Source organism: Haliotis rufescens, unplaced genomic scaffold (genome assembly GCF_023055435.1).
Source record: "Haliotis rufescens isolate VD_foot unplaced genomic scaffold, xgHalRufe1.0.p SCAF_26, whole genome shotgun sequence".
In the NCBI taxonomy this organism is placed as follows: Eukaryota; Metazoa; Mollusca; class Gastropoda; order Lepetellida; family Haliotidae; genus Haliotis; species Haliotis rufescens.
In genome coordinates, this window is record NW_025963957.1 from 5,928,521 (window position 1) to 5,946,553 (window position 18,033).

General features: G+C 42.0%; 2 protein-coding genes across 2 annotated transcripts in view; one reads left to right on the forward strand and one right to left on the reverse strand.

The window, feature by feature from the left end:
* The window catches only part of LOC124147332 (protocadherin Fat 1-like), a 159,776-nt gene that overhangs the window by 59,302 nt on the left and 82,441 nt on the right, over positions 1–18,033 (forward strand). The window contains exons 35-40 of the mRNA XM_048402375.1: positions 547–714; positions 4,136–4,379; positions 5,088–5,357; positions 6,933–7,180; positions 9,225–9,395; positions 10,286–10,538. Coding sequence (XP_048258332.1) covers positions 547–714; positions 4,136–4,379; positions 5,088–5,357; positions 6,933–7,180; positions 9,225–9,395; positions 10,286–10,538 — 1,354 coding nt within the window. The remainder of the gene's footprint in view (positions 1–546; positions 715–4,135; positions 4,380–5,087; positions 5,358–6,932; positions 7,181–9,224; positions 9,396–10,285; positions 10,539–18,033) is intronic.
* On the reverse strand, positions 11,263–17,303 carry LOC124147387. Its single transcript, XM_046518088.2, has 4 exons — positions 17,235–17,303; positions 15,255–15,308; positions 12,713–12,898; positions 11,263–11,890 (listed from the first exon to the last, which is right to left on the reverse strand). The coding sequence occupies exons 1-4, from the start codon at positions 17,275–17,277 to the stop codon at positions 11,760–11,762; spliced, it is 414 nt and encodes a 137-aa protein (XP_046374044.1). The 5' UTR covers positions 17,278–17,303; the 3' UTR covers positions 11,263–11,759.

An 18,033-nucleotide genomic window follows, 5' to 3' on the forward strand; every position in this document is an offset into this window, starting at 1 on the left:
AGTCACTCTGTGGTAGGGCACAGTCACTCTGTTGTAGGGCACAGTCACTCTGTGGTAGGGCACAGTCACTCTGTGGTAGGGCACAGTCACTCTCTGGTAGGGCACAGTCACTCTGTGGTAGGGCACAGTCACTCTCTGTGGTAGGGCACAGTCACTCTGTGGTAGGGCACAGTCACTCTCTGGTAGGGATCAGTCACTCTGTGGTAGGGCACAGTCACTCTCTCTGGTAGGGCACAGTCACTCTCTGGTAGGGATCAGTCACTCTCTGGTAGGGCACAATCAGTCTCTGGTAGGGCACAGTCACTCAGTGTTAGGGCACAATCACTCTCTGGTAGGGCACAATCATTCTCTCCAGCAGCACAAGTAGCCTTCAAACATAAGACAGGGCAAGGTATATCTGATATACCAAATTTGTGTCTCCAATTGACATATCCAATTGTAAAAATACAATATATGTTGCATGCTATATTAGTGCATGCTGTTAAAGTAGCAGGATAGTAGTAAGTGTTGTATTAATGATGGAATGACCATGTCATTATATACCAGACTCCACTGGTGTCGGCCACTGATGCTGACAGTATCCGGGAGGACCTGACGTACAGGTTGGAGGGACCAGGGGGTGACCTGTTTGACCTTGACCCTGTGACAACGCGGTTGCGTCAGAAGACAGCTGGGAGCCTTGACAGTGACACTCACCAGCAGTACAACCTAACAGTATGTGCCGCTCTCTACTCCCATCTACACAATTACATGTGCCTCTCTCTACTCCCAACTATACAGTTACATGTGACGCGATTTATTTGAACTCAGCAAAAAACTATTTTACACCCCTGACCTAACAGGATGACGGTTTATACACTCATCGAAAAAAGAAACGCACAGGTAGATTTTTAGTAAATTTATTGTACCTGATAAAGTCAATATATTTTATCTGATATCATAGATACAAATATGAAATTTTGGGGCTCGATAGTCACATGTTGTCTTTGAACAAAGGCATTGAGAACTGTTCATTGTCATGTCACATAAGGCCACAAGGTAGCGCTGAACTCAGTATCTCGTGTGACAGCCCCAGGCAGCAATCACAGCTCTGCATCTCCTTGGCACTGACTGGATAAGTGTACAAATTCTGTCCTGCAGAATTCTGCACCATTCTGCTTCTAACACGTTGGCCAGTTGTGTGAGTGTCTGCAGCGTGTTCTGACCTTGATGTACACATCGATCGAGTTCGAGGTGTTCGATTTGGTTGAGATCTGGGGATCTTGACGGCCAGGGCAAGACGTTGATATTGGCATTATGAAGGTAGTCTACCATGACACTAGCTGTATGCAGTGGAGTGTTGTCCTATTGAAACAGCTGCCTCTGGCGGTCAATGATTGGAAGAAGGTGAGCTTGAAGAATTTGATTCATGTCGCGATTTGCTGTCAAATTTCCCTGAACCACAACCAAGTCAGATCTCGTGTAGGATATGGCCTCCTACACCATAAAACTACCGCCACCGAATTTGTTAAATACACGTACACAATGTGGGGCAAAACGCTCATTTCGACGACGATAAACACGTTGTCTTCCATCTCGCCGGTGAAGAAGAAATCATGATTCATCACTAAACCATACTCTTCTCCAGTTTCCCAAATGCCAAGGCTGTAAAGTATGGCACCAACCCAAACGTTGCTGTTGAAGGCTGTGTTGCAAAACAGGGACGATAACTGGTCTTCTGGGTCGGATTCCAGCCTCGCGAAGATGGCACCTGACAGTCTGGTCCGATATCCTCCTCAAACCAGGGATGCGTCCTGCAGTCTCCGTAGCTGTGGCATTGCAATGACGTAGGTGGAACAGTCAAATGTAGCGATCCTGTGCAGGGGTGGTAACTCTTGGTCGTCCGGTTCTCAGACGGTCTGCAGTGGAATTGAACTCTGTGTATCGGTCACAAAGGCGGCAAATAGTTCTGTGGTGTACGTTGAAGTGACATGCAACAGAAGACTGCGATTTCCCTCTTTGGATACGTCCTATGGAGATGTTGCAATCGGCAGCACTGAGTCTCTGATTTTCGAACTTTGCTTTACTGTTTTCATCCATGACATTTTTTAACAAGTGTGAAAACAATGCTGTTTAAGACTGGGTTTTGACTCACCGTTTGTCGAATATCAGGCCACCAACATTTTCAATAACATATATCCAATTCATAAACCGGATTTTTGGTGTAGTCAGGTTCAGTGAACTACATACTACCCGTGGGTTTCTTTTTTTCAAGAGTGTATAGATATGCCAAGGAATTCTGTCCGTCCAGCCGAGAATATTTTTGTGTGTGACCTATAACTTGAAAACTACTACAAAGATTTTTTTCAAACTTTGTGAACACTTTTATGCCTATAGAAGATATGCAGTGTCAAGTTTTATTTCAATATTTGGAGTTTCTGAAAAAAATATTAACTTAGAATTTTTTTACTTCAACATTTGTGTGACCTATAGCTTGAAATTTGCTTCATGGATTCTTTTCAAATTTAGGGAACAGTTTCCATACTTATAGAAGATGTGCTGTGCAAAGTTTAATTTTGATATGTGTATTTTGGAAAACAAATATGTTTTTTCTTTACTTCTACATTTGTGTGACCTATAACTTAAAAACTACGTCATGGATTCTTTTCCAATTAGGGGTACAGTTTCTATACCAATAGGAGAGGTGCAGTGCAAAGTTTGATTTCGATAAGTGGACTTTCTGAGAAAATATTGCTGTTTTCATGTTTTGAACTTAGAAATATGTTTGAGGCGAAGTCAAAAGAGGAAAAAATTACAAAATGAAAAACATCTTTAATTTTTCCGATGAAAGCAAACTTATCTGTTCAACACAAAAATGTTATGTGCACAAAAGATTAAATTATCAGAACAAGATGCAAGATGATGTCAGCAATAACATACATGTGGCATCTCTACCCTATTCCCCATACATAAGCATATTTAATTGCAAAAATAAATTGTTTTTTCCAATCGAGTTCACGCCACTCCTTTTTGTGTCAAAACATCTCCTCATTGTCTGAAGAGGGAATGACGATCTTTTCACGAGATGCATGGTATATCCCATTTGTTATAAACTTTTTGTGTAGTTGTCTCCCGGAAAATTACGTTATTTCATTACAAATGTAAAACCTTGAAACATACATTCTCCCTACCTAGCACACACCTCCACCCCTTGTAATTGCGACTTAAAAAGTAGTTTTGTGTTTACCAAATCTTTAAAAATATAATCAAAAGTAACAAAAAACATTTGAGGTATCAAACATTCTATATCATACATTTGGATATTCTTGAAATTCTATATCATACATGTGAATATTCTTGAGAGCAACCCGACTGCTGTTTGAAGCAAAAGAATACCCGCTGGTCAAGTAACAAAAGTGGCGCTTTTCGAAATGAAGACTCTCGATTGACAAGTTAAACAAGACATTTTCATGAGAATAACAAATGGGCAAGAAGCAATATTAACTCCATAAATGACTATCTGTCATTTTTATTTTGCCTTGTCAATGTGGAACTAAAGTGAAAAGGAAGTCAACAGTTTGTGTACGGGCTAGACAATTACGATAAAAGGGAGATAATTAAACGTAATGTTCATTGCAGTTAAATGTCAAGTGTTCACTTTTCCCAACTTTCACACTGAAGTTTAGGAGAAATGATGATTCTCCACATCTCTGTATTAGATTAGTTGACAGCAAGGAAATCTCAGAAGGCACTCACACACTTGTACCCACCCATCCACCCATCTACCCACCCATCTACCCACCCATCCATCTACCCACCCATCTACCCACCCACTCACTAGTTCACTGACCTGTGAAGATCTGTGGTAGAAGAGGTCTTCAGCAACCCATTCTTGTCATAAAAGGCAACTATGCGTGTTGTATGAGGCGACTAAAGTGATTGCTAGGTCAGGCTCGCTGACTTGGTTGATGCATGCCATCATATCCAAATTGTGTGGATCGACGCTTATGATGTCAATCACTGGATTGTCTGGTTCAGACTTGATTATTTACAGACCACCGTCATATAGGTGAGCGTGGCAAACTGAGTAGGATCCTCTCTACCCATGGGGTTGACATTATTTTGTCTCTGGCACTCTGGCATTCATATTCTCCAGCTGGTGGTATCAGATGGTGAACATGAGACGACTGCAGACCTGCTCGTGATGGTGGCAGACACTAACGATAATGCCCCCAGCTTCCTGCCCACGACCGAGCTACGTGTTGACCCTGAGGAGAGAGTGGGGACAGTAGTGGGGAGGGTGCAGGCTGTTGACAGGGACACCTCTCCTGGGAACGGGGACATCGCCTACTACCTCCAGGGTGGGGGCCTGGACAAGTTCTCCGTTCACGCCCACACAGGTAGGTGTGTTTTGTGTGTGTGTTGTTTGTGTGTTGTTTGTGCGTTGTCTGTGTGTTGTTTGACTGTTGTTTGTATGTTGTTTGTGTGTTGTCTGTGTGTTGTTAGTGTGTTGCCTGTGTGTTGTTTGTGTGTTTGTATGTTGATTGTGTGTTGTTTTGTCTCATTGTAACTTTTAGTATTGACGTAAGACATGGTAAAAGGTGATAAGAACATGCCTTGTTTGTCAAAGCATCATTTGATGAAGAAAAAAGATGTCTAATTGTCAAGTCTGAGAATTACTTATCAGCTCTATATCATGCCAGATCTAACTGACCATTCAACAAGAGTGAGTGAGTGAGTGAGTATGGTTTTACGCCGCTTTTAGCAATATGCCAGCAATATCACAGCAGAGAACACCAGAAATGTGTTCCACACATTGTACCCATGTCAGGAATCGAACCCGGGTCTTCCGTGTGACAAGCGAACGCTTTAACCACTAGGCTACCCGACCGCCCCTCATTCAACAAGAATTAACAATTTCTTACTGGGATACAATACTGTATCGCCGTACCAAGAAATACCAAACAGTCTGTGACATAACCTGTATATAAACTAGCCACATTGTCCGCAGGGGAGATAACCCTTGTGGCTATCGCTGTATCGTTACACCACTAAATACAAACAGTCTGTGACATAAGCTGTATATAAACTATCAACATTGTCCACAGGGGAGATAACCCTGGTGGGAGGGCTGCTGGACACCCCCTACAGAGAAGAGTATCAGCTTCAAATAAGAGCTGTGGACTTTGGTCAGCCCCAGATGTCTGACTCTACAGTTCTCACAGTGATCGTTCCCCTCAACAAGCCCCCCCAGGTGGCGGCCGAGACTATATTCAGGGTGGATGAGGATCAGCCTGTGGGGACAGAGATCGGTGATGTGATGGCTTCCGACCCTGACAGGACACCCCACCTGGTGTATGAGATACGGGACTCGGACAGTGAGTATATGTGGTGTGGACAGAGATAGGTGATGTGATGGCGTCTGACCCTGATGGCACACCCCACCTGGAGTATGAGACACCCGACTCGGACAGTGAGTATACGTGGTGGGGACAGAGATAGGTGATGTGATGGCGTCTGACCCTGATGGCACACCCCACCTGGAGTATGAGACACCCGACTCGGACAGTGAGTATTCATGGGTGGGGACAGAGATCGGTGATGTGATGGCGTCTGACCCTGATGGCACACCCCACCTGGTGTATGAGACACCCGACTCAGACAGTGAGTATGCGTGGTGGGGACAGAGATAGGTGATGTGATGGTGTCTGACCCTGATGGCACACCCCACCTGGTGTATGAGATACCCTACTCGGACAGTGAGTGTACGTGGGTGGGGACAGAGATAGGTGATGTGATGGCGTCCGACCCTGATGGCACACCCCACCTGGTGTATGAGACACCCGACTCGGACAGTGAGTATACGTGGTGGGGACAGAGATAGGTGATGTGATGGCGTCTGACCCTGATGGCACACCCCACCTGGTGTATGAGACACCCGACTCGGACAGTGAGTATACGTGGTGGGGACAGAGATAGGTGATGTGATGGCGTCTGACCCTGATGGCACACCCCACCTGGTGTAGGAGACACCCGACTCGGACAGTGAGTATACGTGGTGGGGACAGAGATCGGTGATGTGATGGCGTCTGACCCTGACGGGACACCCCACCTGGTGTATGAGATACCCGACTTGGACAGTGAGTATACGTCGGTGGGGACAGGGATAGGTGATGTGATGGCGTCCGACCCTGACGGGACACCCCACCTGGTGTATGAGATACCCGACTCAGACAGTGAGTATACGTGGTGGGGACAGAGACCGGTGATGTAATGGCGTCTGACCCTGACGGGACACCCCACCTGGTGTATGAGATACCCGACTCAGACAGTGAGTATGCGTGGTGGGGACAGAGATAGGTGATGTGATGGCGTCTGACCCTGACAGGACACCCCACCTGGTGTATAAGATACCCGATTTGGACAGTGAGTATACGTGGGTGGGGACAGAGATAGGTGATGTAATGGCGTCTGACCCTGATGGCACACCCCAGTATTGTAGCACACTTGACCCATTTGCCACCACAGTGCCGTCTTTTTCCAATGTCACAATGCTAATATTATGTGTTAAAATGACACTGTTTGAAATTAAGTTACATATGATTGAAATAAGCGGCCATGTCACAGACACAACTGGGAATTGCCATTGACTTAATACTTAGGAAAACGTGAAATCTTTTGTTTCTAGCAGTGGTGATAATGTGAAATTGAGCAATTTCCAAATTCATGGATTTGATTTCGTATATCGAGGGCATAATAGTATGAGGTCTCAATTTTAAATGTAAATCTACATGTATGTCGAATTCTCATTTGGAAGATTCGTTTTGATTCGTTGATAACTTCAATCACATGCTGTGAGGGTGATGGACGAGGTGATGCTATGGGGGCAATGGGTGCAGGTTATCCATCCATATACAATAAAGATCTACCACACAGTTAATATTCCATTCCAGTGCCATTCCAAATCAACCAATCAGGCACCATCTCCGTGACGATGAAGCTGGACAGTGAAAGAAGAGACAAGTACATGTTCACTGTGCTTGTGGTGGATGCAGGCACTCCCACACACACAGCTACGACCACAGCCACCATCTACGTCGATGGCGTCAACGATGAGAAGCCTTTGTTCTCCCACACCATGTACACAGCATTGGTCGAGGAAAACCTTTCTCTGGAGGCGTCCCTCAAACCGATACCTATTGTGAGTAACTCATGTTTACACATATACATGGTATGAGTAGGGGTGTCAAGATAAATTGGAATATAAATATATTGCTATTGGTAAGCACTTAAAGTCAATAAATCGATTGTTTAATCAGTTTCCGATCAATAGTGTCGATTTCAGTTAGGAATAACAATAGTTTGGATTGTATTTACCATATCATGCGATTGAGTCACCAAAACACGCTCGCGAACACAGCCGAGTGAGGATTAGAGTTAATTGCCCTTGATGCTTAGCAACCGGTCTTTCTTAAAGTAATATGGCGGAGGGTGACAGTCAAGTAGAGTTTGTGACAGACTTGGGTGGAAAATCGAGTGTTTGGAAGTCTTATGGTTATCACATGCTTATAATATCAATAGTTATCGCAGCAGTTTCTTTCAATATCAATAGTTATCGCAATAGTGATTTTCAAACCAATAGTAACCCCTAGTTATGAGAGTTTCACGATCAAACCTACACCTGTTGTAATTTATAATCAAACTTATACCTGTTATAAGTGTTTCACGATCAAACTTATACCTGGAGTAAGTCATGATCAAACTTATACCTGTTATAAGTGTTTCACGATCAAACTTATATCTGGTGCAAGTCATGATCAAACCTATACCTGGTGTAAGTCATGATCAAACTTATACCTTTTGTAATTTATGATCAAACCTAAACCTTGTGTGAGTCATGATGAAACCTACACCTTGTGTGAGTCATGATCAAACCTACACCTTGTGTGAGTGATTCATGATGAAACCTACACCTTGTGTGAGTCATGATGAAACCTACACCTTGTGTGAGTCATGATCAAACCTACACCTTGTGTGAGTCATGATCAAACCTACACCTTGTGTGTGTCATGATCAAACCTACACCTTGTGTGAGTCATGATGAAACCTACACCTTGTGTGTGTCATGATCAAACCTACACCTTGTGTGAGTCATGATGAAACCTACACCTTGTGTGAGTCATGATCAAACCTACACCTTGTGTGAGTGATTCATGATCAAACCTACACCTTGTGTGAGTCAGGATCAAACCTACACCTTGTGTGAGTGATTCATGATCAAACCTGCACCTTGTGTGAGTCATGATCAAACCTACACCTTGTGTGAGTGATTCATGATCAAACCTACACCTTGTGTGAGTCATGATCAAACCTACACCTTGTGTGAGTGAGTCACGATGAGACCTACACCTTGTGTGAGTCATGATCAAACCTACACCTTGTGTGAGTCATGATGAGACCTACACCTTGTGTGAGACATGATCAAACCTACACCTTGTGTGAGTCATGATCAAACCTACACCTTGTGTGAGTGATTCATGATCAAACCTACACCTTGTGTGAGTCATGATCAAACCTACACCTTGTGTGAGTGAGTCACGATGAGACCTACACCTTGTGTGAGTCATGATCAAACCTACACCTTGTGTGAGTCATGATCAAACCTACACCTTGTGTGAGACATGATCAAACCTACACCTTGTGTGAGTGATTCATGATCAAACCTACACCTTGTGTGAGTGATTCATGATCAAACCTGCACCTTGTGTGAGTCATGATCAAACCTACACCTTGTGTGAGTGATTCATGATCAAACCTACACCTTGTGTGAGTCATGATCAAACCTACACCTTGTGTGAGTGAGTCACGATGAGACCTACACCTTGCGTGAGTCATGATCAAACCTACACCTTGTGTGAGTCATGATCAAACCTACACCTTGTGTGAGACATGATCAAACCTACACCTTGTGTGAGTCATGATCAAACCTACACCTTGTGTGAGTGATTCATGATCAAACCTACACCTTGTGTGAGTCATGATCAAACCTACACCTTGTGTGAGTGAGTCACGATGAGACCTACACCTTGCGTGAGTCATGATCAAACCTACACCTTGTGTGAGTCATGATCAAACCTACACCTTGTGTGAGACATGATCAAACCTACACCTTGTGTGAGTCATGATCAAACCTACACCTTGTGTGAGTGATTCATGATGAAGCCAAATTGACTCTGATGTTGCAGACGCCTGAGTTGGTAGTGACTGATGGTGACTCTGTGGATGGGGGGGATGTTGTGTTGACACTGGAGGGGGAGGGAAGTGAGGTCTTCACAATCGACAGGGTCACACATGACCTGAAGATCACAGACCCAAATCTCATTGACTGTGAGAGAATGTGTGAATACAACCTGCTGGTGAGTAATAGACATTTGTACAGCAACAACTTGTTCATCAAGACTTATCTGTGCCAGGAAGTGAGACGAGGGATATAAGAACGGAGTTTGTCTGTCTATCTTTCCGTCTGCTTCTCAATGTGGACAAATTTTCTCAAAAACTATTCAAATTAGAGAAATGAAATTTTACACACTGATGTTACTTGGCACAATCTCAAATGAGTTTGAAAATGGGTATCGTCTGTTCAGTTATTGCCCTTGCTCATGCTTTTCAGCTTACTGCATAGTGTCTGCGATTGGGACAACCTTTCTCAGAAACTACTGACTTTACATGAATGAAACTTTGCAAGTTTAACTAAGAGATACTTGTCAAGACCGAGTTTGAAATTTGGTCCTGTCAATTATTGTTTTACAGAGTTATGGCCCTTGTTCCATGCTTTTCAAAATTGTGCTTACTGTGTGAAGTGGGGACAAGTTGTTTCAGAAACTACTGGAGTTACATAAATGAAAGTTTTCATGCTTATCAAAGAGAAGGAGCCTTTTGTGTATTGATTTCATTTTTAATCAGTTCTGATGACATGAAGTGCCCAAAGTGGCCATCTCTGTTTGAGGTTTTATAGGACTTTTTTATAGTTTATATTCACTATTACAGTAAACTACGTTTATAATGAACAGATGGATATAACGAACATTTTTTTGGTCCTGACCATTTACTGCATATATGCTGTATATATGCGTATAAGGAATACGGTTATTAAGAACAAAACAAAGTGGTCCCTTTGAGTTCGTTATAACTGTGGTTGCTGTATATGAAGAAACAAACCTCAACTGTACCCCATGGTAGCGTGATAACGCTGTTTTCTTGTTCTTATGATTATTAGTAATTGAACATTTAAAATGTAATTATTCAGCTGATTGCAACTGACGATGGCGGCCATGGTCTACAGAACAGTGCCAACCTGACGATCACCATCCTCGATGTCAATGACAACGCCCCCACCTTCCAGCACTCCTACAACTTCAGCGTTCCCCCTGATACACCAGTAGGCACGGTTGTGGGTGTGGTGCAAGCAACAGATATTGACGGCTTTGAAGGCAACAACAGGATCACATATCTCCTTACCAGGGGAGGAGCAGGGAAGTTCTTTGTGGACCCTGTGTCAGGTCAGTAGATTGGTGGAATAGATTGCTTGTAGCTCACCTGGTAGATGGTGCCTGTGTAGAGATATAAGTATTTCCATAGCTCATCTGGGAGGTGCTATCTCTGGTATTTTTTCATTTATTATTTTGTTTGTTGTTTAATGCCGCACTCAGCAATATTCCAGGTATATGGTAGGTGGTGTCTCTGTAGTGATAGGAAAATCCCTGAAGCTCACCTGGTAGTTTGTGTATATAGAGACTGAAAAATCCCTGAAGCTCACCTGGTAGGTGGAGTCTGTCGATATAGAAGAATCCCTGTAGATCACCCGATAGGTGGTGTCTCTGTAGAGATAGAAGAATCCCTGAAGCTCACCTGGCATGTGGTGTGTTGTAGAAGGAGAACAGAAGCCATGTAGCTCACCTTCATACTGTTGTTTGTCTGAACATTTTATATGCTATCGTGTGAGAATATGATATACACCAACCATTAGTCAATCATAGGTTGCTGTCATGACATTGATGATTGCCTGTGGTTCTTTCAGACGCATACCCAATTTGGATTTATCATCAAAGAAATAAATTGAATTTTCGAACTATTTTTAAAATAGTGAACTATTGATTAAAGATGACTGAAACTTGAAAGTCACATAGTGTTTTGCTATTTTTTAACTTCCTTATATGGTGAACAAAGCCATTTATTATGAATCCCAAAATTTAATCATTATCATACAAAATACACTGTGTCAGTAATAAAATAATTAAATAGTCAGTCACCATGTTAGGGCTCTGAACTCCAGTACTCGCATCTCAAAACTGGACCCAGATTCAAGTACTCAAATTCAACTGTAACAATTAATATGTTGTCTTTATCCTTGACATCAGAGGCAGTGGGGTAGCCCAGTGGTTAAAGCATTCGCTCATAGCGCTGAAAACTGGGTTTGATTTCCCACATGGATACAAGGTGTGAAGCCCATTTCTTGTGTCCCCACCTGTGATGTTGCTAAAAGTTGTGTAAAACCATACTCTCTCACTCTTTGGCATCAAAGCCCAGGGTAATTCGCTCAGCCAGTGAACAGCTTCTCTTCCATGTCTGGGGCACACGTTATTGAAGTGAAGATTGGAGTTATCTCCCCTGGTTGGGTACTCCATCCAAATAAACTCAACCTGTGCTTGTCTATCAGGTCTGTCAGAGCCCAACTCTCTGCTCCCATCAACCCCCTGGGGTGTTATATTGAGGGAAAACTCTCACCGACAACATGGACACACAGTCCATGAAGTTATTGTTATCAAGATTATACACACTGGAACATAAAACCCAACAGCACACCAGTACAGAATTCCTTTCTGACATGGAAAGTAGTAGAACTGGTAGCCACCTGCAAGAGAGCAAGAAGTGAAGTTTTCATTTGCACCATATGACAGAGTTAAAGATTTTAGATTCGAACGATATGCAGAAAATTGTCCGGTGGGATTATGTTTTCTGAAACCACATCTTCCCGGGGTAAGAGAGTCAACTAACTGATTGGACTATGCTTAGACTCATTAGTCCAGCCAGAAAATAACTTTATAATTCCAGCCTAGTTCCGCAAGGGTGGAAACTGGACTTTTATAGTCAGTTCACTTTCTTGCCTCGAGAAGATGCTGCTTAAACCATGGCTCCTCTGTCTTAAACCGTACATTGATTAACGGAATTGTTAGTTAACAAGACTTGGCAATGTCAGACTATCTTTTTTTCCCCTATTATTTACCTTGATGATAGAAAATAGAAAAAAAACACAAAAAACGTGTCGCTAGGGGTATTCGAACCTGCAAAGTCTGCACTGAAGGCTGACGAATGTAATCTTCTGCCACATCGAATTGGAAGAAATTGTATAAAATGAACAATTTGGGAGATATTTGTTTTATGCAGTAGTTTTGTTCTTTACTTGCCCATGTTGCCGATTTGTCTTTATGGTATCCTCATAATAAGAACTATTACTGACAGTGCTAATCAGTGCTTATAATATCAATCACATTATTAGCCCAATATTGATTGATGCATGTCATCACATCCCAGTTGTGTAGGTCAGTGCTCATGATATCAATCACTGGATTGGCCAGGGTCAATTATTTACATTGCTGCCACATGCCTGGGATATTGCTGAGTGTGGCGCCAAACAACAACAAATAAAGATATTTTGGATTTTGTGCATGCTTACCGAAACCGCCGCAGATGATCCCAGCTGTGAGAATCATTGCGAAACAAAGGCAATATTGTGTTTCATCTTTGACTTTTTTAGAATTTAGTCCGTACATGATAGCTATGACAAGTACCAGAAGCCCTTCACAGATCATGTACCACGCCACACTCAGGTCAGTTGGACAGTCCTTGTGATAAACCAGACCTGAGAAGTATAAGAACAGAATAGGAGAACAACCAACACTCTACAGACTTACCACAAGTAATAACAAGTCTTTGGCTAGGACCTTAATATTTATTAATGAGTTGCAGATAACCTAATTATTCGAGTAGGCGATTTAGGAGATAAACATACTGTGTTTTCACTGTAGAGCTAGGTTACCTGTAGCTTTAACTGCACTAAATTGAATTTGGAACTGAACGCGCAGCGTGAGGCTCAAATGTTAAATTTAGCTTGGTTAAATCTACGGGTTACCTAGCCCTACATTGAAAACATAGTATGTTTATCTCCATTCTACCGTGACTAAGTAAGACGCGAACTCTATATATTGAGTGAAGCGGCATGGGTTGAGTCCATTGTTTGAATGGGTTGTTGATCAGAATTTACCGAATTACCGACAACAGCCTTAAATTGCAGGAGCACACCTTTTCTCATCTTTCCACGTCTCTTTGTCTTTAATAATGCTGCAATTGCCTCCAAAGTGCAGAATAATCTGCTGTTTCTTGTCTGACCTTTGGGAGCCAGACAACCATGATGACGCCCTCGGCATTCCAGAACACGGAGGTCATGACCTTTCCAGTCTTTGCCTTCTTTGATGGTTGTGATGGCAAATCCTTCCATTGTTTTGATTGTTGTTTGGACCCAGGATGTGATGTGGACCCAGGTTTCATCCACAGTCACAAATAGTTTAAAAGAATCATTCTGGATCAGCATAAGAGATAGATTATCACGAGACATGTTCATCAGGTGTCAGAAACTTTGGAACTCAATGACCTGCTGATACTTTCTTTATTGCCAAAGTTTCTGTGATAATGGAATGTAAACTCCCTGGAAATGTCTTCTCATCTCGTGATACGACGCTTAGTTATTTGCCAGATGGTCATTACCATGTCGTGGATTCTATGGATCTGTTCTGGTGTTGCTGAAGTGACAGACCATCCAGGAAGGAGTTGTCTTCAAGGCTCTCCCTGCCACACTTAAACTCTGCTGCCCACCCCTTTGTGGTGGCATAGGACGTGGCATCCTTCCATCATGGTGTACCCAGTACCCATATCTTCATAGATGGCATTTGGAGTTGAGCCCTTTTTATGCAAGTACTTGATCACAGCATGTTCCTCAAGTTTGTCTATTTTCCAAAGGTGACAGACCCCGGCTTATGTTCATAACTTATTAGGGATGCAACGAACACACTATGAGGAGAATACGACTCGTATCATGAATATAGGGTAACGAATATGAATATTTTTTCGCGATTACAATAACAAGTCAGCAGTTGATGTTTTATTTATTATATTCAGTGAAACAATAACAACATGAATTATTTGACATAGTTTGTTAATTATCTATTTATTATACATTCTATATACTGCACTTATCCAGGTACTTGTATCAGCTGAAATGTGACAATGACTAGTGACCACAGTACTGTCAAATTAAATAAATAAGAGTGTTGTCTTTGAAGAAATCTATGCATATAATATATATTTAGGGATATTTTAAGGGACACGGTATGTAAATGCACACAACTGCATATTAAAAAACATTCAATTCTAGTGACCACGAATAACGAATTCAATTCATGAACGGATACGGTTCGATTCACGGAATACGCAAGTGAGTCGTAACAGCCCTACTTATCACAGCCAACCAACTTGCTCCATTCATGTTCAATATTTGTGATTTTCTATCTCAAATTATAAATTTATACTGAAAAAGTTTCTTATCACCTGTTTGTTTACCTGAATTTGCTGAAGGGGTATTTTCTGCGCATAATATTTGAAAAAGATTTTTTCCAAAATACTGAATCCGCTAGAGGGGTGTGTGCATTATACTTGGGTGCGCACTATACTCAAGAACATACGGTATGCCTCTACGATATCATGTAATTCCCGAGATTACAAAATTCTCTATTAAGCAGTTCCTTCTACTTGAGGCGCAGAACTCATCAGTCAACCCTTTTAACAGTATTCAAGTTATATCGCGGCATGTCAGCTTAACGTGGGAGGAAAGCCCAAAGTCATGCAGGTCTGAGATGTTTACAGCTTTGGAGAAACCCACGAGCACAGGTATGGTGCTTACAAAACCTAGAAACATAATCGGGGTGAACCAGGATTCAAACCAACAATCATAGTTTCTGGCATGCCCAAGGGAGGCAACTCTGCACCACGAATTTGCAGCACCTTAGACGACTGGGCCACCAGTAACCCCTTTTGTAATGGAGTTATTACTATAAAAAATAAATATTTAGAAAATAAAAATATCTACAACAACAATATATTTGATAGTATCTTCTGATTGTTGTGATTTATACTGGTGATTGAGAAGTGAAGTACAGTCCTACCTAACACCAGCATGTGGCATCCAACCATGAAGCCGAACAAGGAAAATCGGCCACCTGTTTAAACAAAAAGATTTTATGGAAATATTATCATATCTAACTGGCGGGCAAAAGAAAGAATTCACCCATGTTTGATGGTGACTAAAAGGAAACTAACAAGAAATGGTTATTCGATGTATTTGATACGGGAATCTCAGTTGTGTAATGGACCATACATTTGCTGTGTGTCAGAGGCTGTTTTCTGTTATGTTTACATTTATATTTGTTTTGGTCAAATCCAAGGTTCAAGTGTATATTTTCTTTTTCCCGGCAGTTTGTGTATGTATAATAGTACACAGAGAAGGAACACATTTAACAAATAGGTACATTCTATTTCAATAAGTATGTCATGGCTGGCTTCTGAGAGAGTCTACCCGTGCAGATCTGGGGTAGAATAGGTCTTCAGCATCCCATGCTTGTCATAAGACACGACTATGCTTGTCGTAAGAGGCAACTAATGGGATCGGGTGGTGGTCAGACTGACTTGGTTGATGCATGTCATCGTATCCTAATTGCGTAGATTGATGCTCATGATGTCATCACTGGATTAGTCTTGTCTCGATTATTTACAGACCGCCGTCATATAACTGGAATATTGCTGAGTGAGGTATTAAACAACAAACAAACAAACACATTTCACAAATAGTTACATTCTATTTCAATGTGTATATCAGGACTGGCTTTTGAGAGAGACCCCCATTAATAAACCATTAAGATGACATCACGCTCTTGTTGCCGTTGATTCTAAGCCAGAAATTCACAGGCCATTCTGAACATGCTTTTAAACGAGGTAAAACTGTTGCAGCAATAGCTCATTACAAAGATTATTGGAATTATATAATAACCATAACCTGGTTAAGTCAGTGGTGAAATCTCTTGAATCTGTTGATGCCGGAAGTAGAATGAACAGATCCTCTGGATGTTTTTATGTCGGATTCTGGGGCAGTGGCCTCAAGGAGCTGACCTGGCTGCTTATGTGTCATTGTATCCTGACGGTGAACTGTTGATCATACTATCAACCACTTGTTTGTCAGGTCTTACGTTCAGGCAGCTATGATGTTTCTGGGGGGCAGAGGTGGCCCAGGCGTCTAAGGCCCCGTGATTCGCTGTGCAGAGTTGCGTCCCTTGGGCATGCCAGAAACCTATGATTGTGGGTTCGAATGCCGATTCGCCCTGATTATGTTTCTAGGTTTGTCAGCACCACACATGTGCTCATGGGGTTCATTGAAGTGGTAAACGTCTGAGACCTGCATCACTTCGGGCTTTCCTCCCTCATTAAGCTGATATAACTGGAATACTGTTAAAAGCGGCGTAAAACCCAACTCACTCACTCACTCACTTTCTCATTCTGAGAAAGTATGCATCACAGGCCAAGATGTACAATAATTTGGATAAAGTGTCATATTTATAAGTATAATCGACTGTTAATACTTTTGTATGTTTGTAGCCTAGTGGTTAAAGCGTTCGCTCGTCACGCCGAAGACCCGGGTTAGATTCCCGACATGGGTACAATGTGTGAAGCCCATTTCTGGTTTCCCCCGCCGTGATATTGCTGGAATATTGCTAAAAGCGGCGTAAAACCATACTCACTCACTCACTTTTGTATGTTTAACTGCAGACTTTACTTTTCCATAAGAAATAAGTATATAAATATGTCTTTTTCTTGTGTCTGGATTTTGAATAAATATGTGGTATTGGCTGCGTATGTGTGGATAGAACAAAATGAAACATTACTGCAAGAACATCACTCCATGATGATAACATTATTACTAAAGAATTACACTGCTCAACATTTGCTGAGGACCAAACTAGTCATCTTGAGTCCTTTGCAAATATTGAGTGGTATATTTTGGGGTGAGAAAAATACTTGTCAGTCTGTTCCAACATTGAATGTTTCACATTTAGTTATGAAAGTTATAGAGATGTCAAGTTATTTTGACTTACAAGTGACATCCTTCCGCTCCTCGACCTCTCCCATGTTGTCCATGTATTGACATGACCGTCGAAGTGAGACTTGAGTCAGTCAATACAGTGTGCCTCAAGACAGCCGTGTGCAGCAGCTGGTAGTGTATGGCAGGAACAGTTTCAGGTGTGTCCATGTTAATGCTGCTGTTATTGTCTGCCTGCTGAGACCTGTGTCTGCAGGTGTTGGCTGAACTATATTTAATAGATTGAAATCAATTTTTGTTTGTTGGTGGACCATAGCTGTAGGTACTTATCATATTAGCGAGTCAGTCAGTCAGTCAGTCAGTCAGTCAGTCAGTCAGTCAGTCAGTCAGTCAGTCAGTCAGTCAGTCAATCAGTGTAACGCCACTTCAAACAGTATTTCTGTTATATCACGCCATGTCAGTTTGATGTGGGATAAAAGCCTGATGCAAAGTGATGCAGGTCTTATACTCTTTTCAGTGATTTCGCCATTTTGTTTGACAATGGTCTTGCAGTCTTGCTTGACAACGGTATAAGGATCTATACCGAAACGTCGATTTTTACAGTATTAAAGAAGTTGTTATCCATAAAATTGTGTCTATCTTGTCATCCGCCAACTTCTAAGTAATGCATATCAAACAAGTTATTTTGTTTGAAGCAAATGCAAGTGATATGAGAGATGGAATCTGATTGGTCAATAGGAGGGACATAGAAGGGATATAACTTGTAATACCCACTGGTGGTGCTACGATCACGAAACTCTTGTGACATGCTTGTCTCCTTTTTTGTTCCAGAATAGTACTGGAAGCTGGTACGA

What these genes read in the sequence shown, in the direction of transcription:
- LOC124147387 (XM_046518088.2), bottom strand. Translation starts at nt 17,277, where the DNA reads ATGGACAACATGGGAGAGGTCGAGGAGCGGAAGGATGTCACTT. An exon ending in ATGCCACATGCTGGTGTTAG is followed by an intron (nt 12,899 to 15,254) that starts GTAGGACTGTAC and finishes TATACTTCTCAG; the next exon opens with GTCTGGTTTATCACAAGGAC. An exon ending in GATCATCTGCGGCGGTTTCG is followed by an intron (nt 11,891 to 12,712) that starts GTAAGCATGCAC and finishes GCTCTCTTGCAG; the next exon opens with GTGGCTACCAGTTCTACTAC.